Source organism: Lathyrus oleraceus, chromosome 7 (assembly GCF_024323335.1).
Source record: "Lathyrus oleraceus cultivar Zhongwan6 chromosome 7, CAAS_Psat_ZW6_1.0, whole genome shotgun sequence".
In the NCBI taxonomy this organism is placed as follows: Eukaryota; Viridiplantae; Streptophyta; class Magnoliopsida; order Fabales; family Fabaceae; genus Lathyrus; species Lathyrus oleraceus.
The window spans coordinates 548,408,207-548,411,888 of NC_066585.1; the positions used below are offsets into that span (position 1 = coordinate 548,408,207).

Consider the following 3,682-nt stretch of genomic DNA (forward strand, 5'->3'; position numbering starts at 1 on the left):
TATAGGAGGTTGTTGATATGCTCGTAAGAGACATATAGACAAATAATGTCGGATTTTGTGATTTTAAGATTATTTTTACTTTTGCATGTGCTAAAAGATTGATGTGCTAATAGATATTTTCAATGGTTTTAATGAAGATGTGTGAGATTGGTGAAGCTTACCTTGGCTCTGCAATTAAAAATGTTGTTATTGTCCCTGCTTACTTTAGTGATTTCCAATGGGATATCGATTCCGATTTTTGCAGTTTTGTGCAACATGTGAGAGGTGGATTAGTGCATTATTGTTGAATTTTGATTGTTTCATTGTGGTTGAGATGAGATTGATTTATTAATGAAAAATATTATTTTTAAATTAATGAGTGAATCTTTAATTTTTTAAAATGGAAATAAGTTTTTTTATCTAAATATTTTTATAAATAATATTAAAATAAAAATAATATTACATACATAAAAATATTGTACACATGCAAACACACATATCAAAATCCGTGCATTGTTATTAATTTTTTTTTGTATAATTAAAAAAATAAAAATAAAAATATTTAAAAAAAATGTAAGAATTCAAACACAAAAAAAATATGTTTATTTATGTTACTAATATTTATTTATATAATTAATTTTTTTTTACAAATGCTATTAACTGATAAAATAAAATTTAAAATTTACTAATGTTTTTTTAAATGGGGACAAGTGTTTTCTATTCAAATATTTTTATAAACAATTCAAAACAAAAACAATATTACATACAAGAAAATATACGGTTCATCTAAATATTTGTAAATACAAAAAAAATATATTTATGCTTCATATATAAATTATAATATATCTTTTTTTAAATAATAAACTCTTTTGGTAAAAAATATTTTTTTAATATTTTTATTATATTTTAAAATAAATGCACGTAACACACCAATAACTTTACGAACGCACGTGTATTCCACTAGTATCTAAATATCAAAGGAATCAAAATTTCAGATAAGAACTTCAACCACTAACTTTTTATATATAAATGACATGTTTGACCGAATTATAAAATTATACTTTCTAGATTTAATTTAATAAGTCTTCACTTTTTTTCCAAACACCCTTTGTTTTTTTAAAATATTTTTTGGTCAAAATATATACTAATTTTCATACCTCTAATAAAAGATATTTATATCTTTACAGATTATGAGTCGACTTTTAATAATGTGAAATAAATATTTATAAATAAATTATTATATTTTTGATTGTAATAAAAGATTGTATTCCACTTCGAAATTATCTCCAATGAAATTTTTGCAAAAAAAATCAAAATTACAAATTTTCGTCTACTTAAATAACAATAGGTAAAGTTTGAATAGAACACTATAGTACTAAGTCACATATTCGTAATTGGAATTTTTTTCCTACTCGAATCTATATATGCGTGGACATTAATTAATATTTAAACATGTATCTAACGAGTGGTTAAGTATCCATGCATGCACTTGTTACATGTAATTCATGTATAAATAAATCGATCAATTATAAAATATTATATAATTTTAAATTATTAATAATATTTAAAGAATTTAATTTTTTTATTATTGTGTTATAAAATAATGAACATTCATAACGGTTTAATATTGATGTATTTTTTTTAAAAGTAATAAATAAATATTTTTATATAATAATATAAATTAAAATATATAAATACTTATTTTGCAAGTAAAAGTTTAAATAATTTATTCCTCAACTTACACTTGAAAATTCGTGATGACATTGGTTTTTTCTTTAATTAAGAACGAATATATTAGAAACAAACTCAAGATACAACGTAGGGGATTAGACCAAAATCCTCTTAATAATTAACAAATCTATAACTAAGAAATCCCAATTTATCATGAACAATTAAAGTTATAATAACGATCTCATGCGACTTATCCAAAGAAAGAGGCAAAGTAGTCAGAAACAAAGATGTTAACAAATTTGTACATTAGTTCATTTCTCCGAAGATATCAGAAATATGAAATCTTAATTGCCTAATATAAACTAAGTAGTTAAGCCATATGATCATAATGTTCCAAGGAACCACCTTAGGATCTTTAACATCCAACAAAAACAAAAGAAAAATCATTTTTAAGCCAAACATTATTCACCTAAATCGAGTTGCAAAGTCAATTCCCTTTAGTGTTCCAAACAACTCATCATAAATCGAGCAGACCAGCTTTTTAACAAATCCAAAGAATTCTCGAATAAACCACCACACGAGGCCATATAAGTGGAGTAAGAGTCGTCTTTGTCGCATTTCAACCAACATCAATAAAGGGTTTTCAAATAACTTATATAATTCTAGGAACTTTAGGCAAATGCAATTTAACATTAAATATCTTGAATAATAATGAACTCGTGAATTCAGGAATTAGACATTTTGATAATAGTATTTTTTACGAAGGCTATCTCAATAAGAGTTTAATTACGAGTCTTCTTCCGATGTATAAAACTATTCTTCTCTTCTTTTCTCTTCTCGAGGTTTTATTGGAGTCAAGAAAGTTCTAAAAATTCAATTAAACTCATGTTCTAATTACAAGACATAGACATGAATTGTATCATAAATTATAATTGATATTTATTAACATTTATTTATTAACTCTAACATTGAAAATTGATCATACAGAAAATCATATCACATCTTTTGCTATGAAATCCATCTTGATTATACATCTTTTACAATTGATCTAACATTGAAAATTAACTCATCTTGAAACTTCAAACTATAATGATAGTTCTTTATTCTTCTTCTTCCTTACATCCCTCCCCTTTCTAATAGTCCGAACACTTCGTGGCTTCTCTGGATCCATCTCCGTCTCCGGTTCTGTATCTGAACTCTGCCTCATGACACTAATCATGTCACAAAAAGCACTTAATATAAACTTACATGATTTCTTCTCATTCATGTTTATATAAGAAAACAAAAGTTCTTCCATGAAATCCCAATCCACATTTTGATTCTTCATAATCCTTGCTTCCACATTTTCTTGCATAGATTTGCGGAAATCATCATAAGGATTTGTCGAACTCGCCAACACAACAACACAATTATTAGGAATCTTTATTTCCTTTGACGACGAATCAATTTTGAAGGTTTTCGAAGTTGACGAGTTTGAGGATGATCCCATTTCTTCAAATGTGTTTGTTGTTGATGTTGTTGTGGAACCCGAGAAGGCTCGTGGTGTAAAGAATCTGTTGGATCCATTTAGATCCAAAGGTGATCCTCCCTCGGATGAATCAAAAAAGATTCGCCCTAAATTTGAAGATTTATTTTCGCCAGCTTTTTCTCCATCTTTATCTTCATCTTCTCCTGATGTGACGACATCTTTAGTAGTTTTGTTAGAATGAGCATCTTCTTGATCATCGAGAAACAACGATTTGAAATTTTCAAAGAGAAATTGGTCGATATCAGCTAGGGTGGCCTCATCGTCCTTGTTGTTTTTGTTTTCGACCGAGAAAGACGGAGTTCTAGGTTGTTTGCAACTTTTGATACTAATCCATTTCTTGGAGGGTAATCTGAGTTGATGTGAATGTTGAGTTTTGATTTTGCGAAAGTAACGTTGAAGGGATTTTCTAAGGTTCTTTGGCATATTGGAATTGTTTTGGACTAATGGGTTTAATTTGATGAATGAATGAAAATGAGTTCATGTGAGGAGTAAGGAGTAAGGAGT

At 27.0% G+C, this 3,682-nt stretch overlaps 1 protein-coding gene across 1 annotated transcript; it reads right to left on the reverse strand.

Annotated features, from left to right (window-relative positions):
* Positions 1 to 2,598: 2,598 nt before the first annotated feature.
* On the reverse strand, positions 2,599 to 3,682 carry LOC127105331 (transcription repressor OFP14). Its single transcript, XM_051042506.1, has one exon. The coding sequence runs from the start codon at positions 3,599 to 3,601 to the stop codon at positions 2,735 to 2,737; it is 867 nt and encodes a 288-aa protein (XP_050898463.1). The 5' UTR covers positions 3,602 to 3,682; the 3' UTR covers positions 2,599 to 2,734.

Bases quoted from the DNA above. Each gene is read 5' to 3' on its own strand.
- LOC127105331 (XM_051042506.1), bottom strand. From the start codon at position 3,601: ATGCCAAAGAACCTTAGAAAATCCCTTCAACGTTACTTTCGCAAAATC.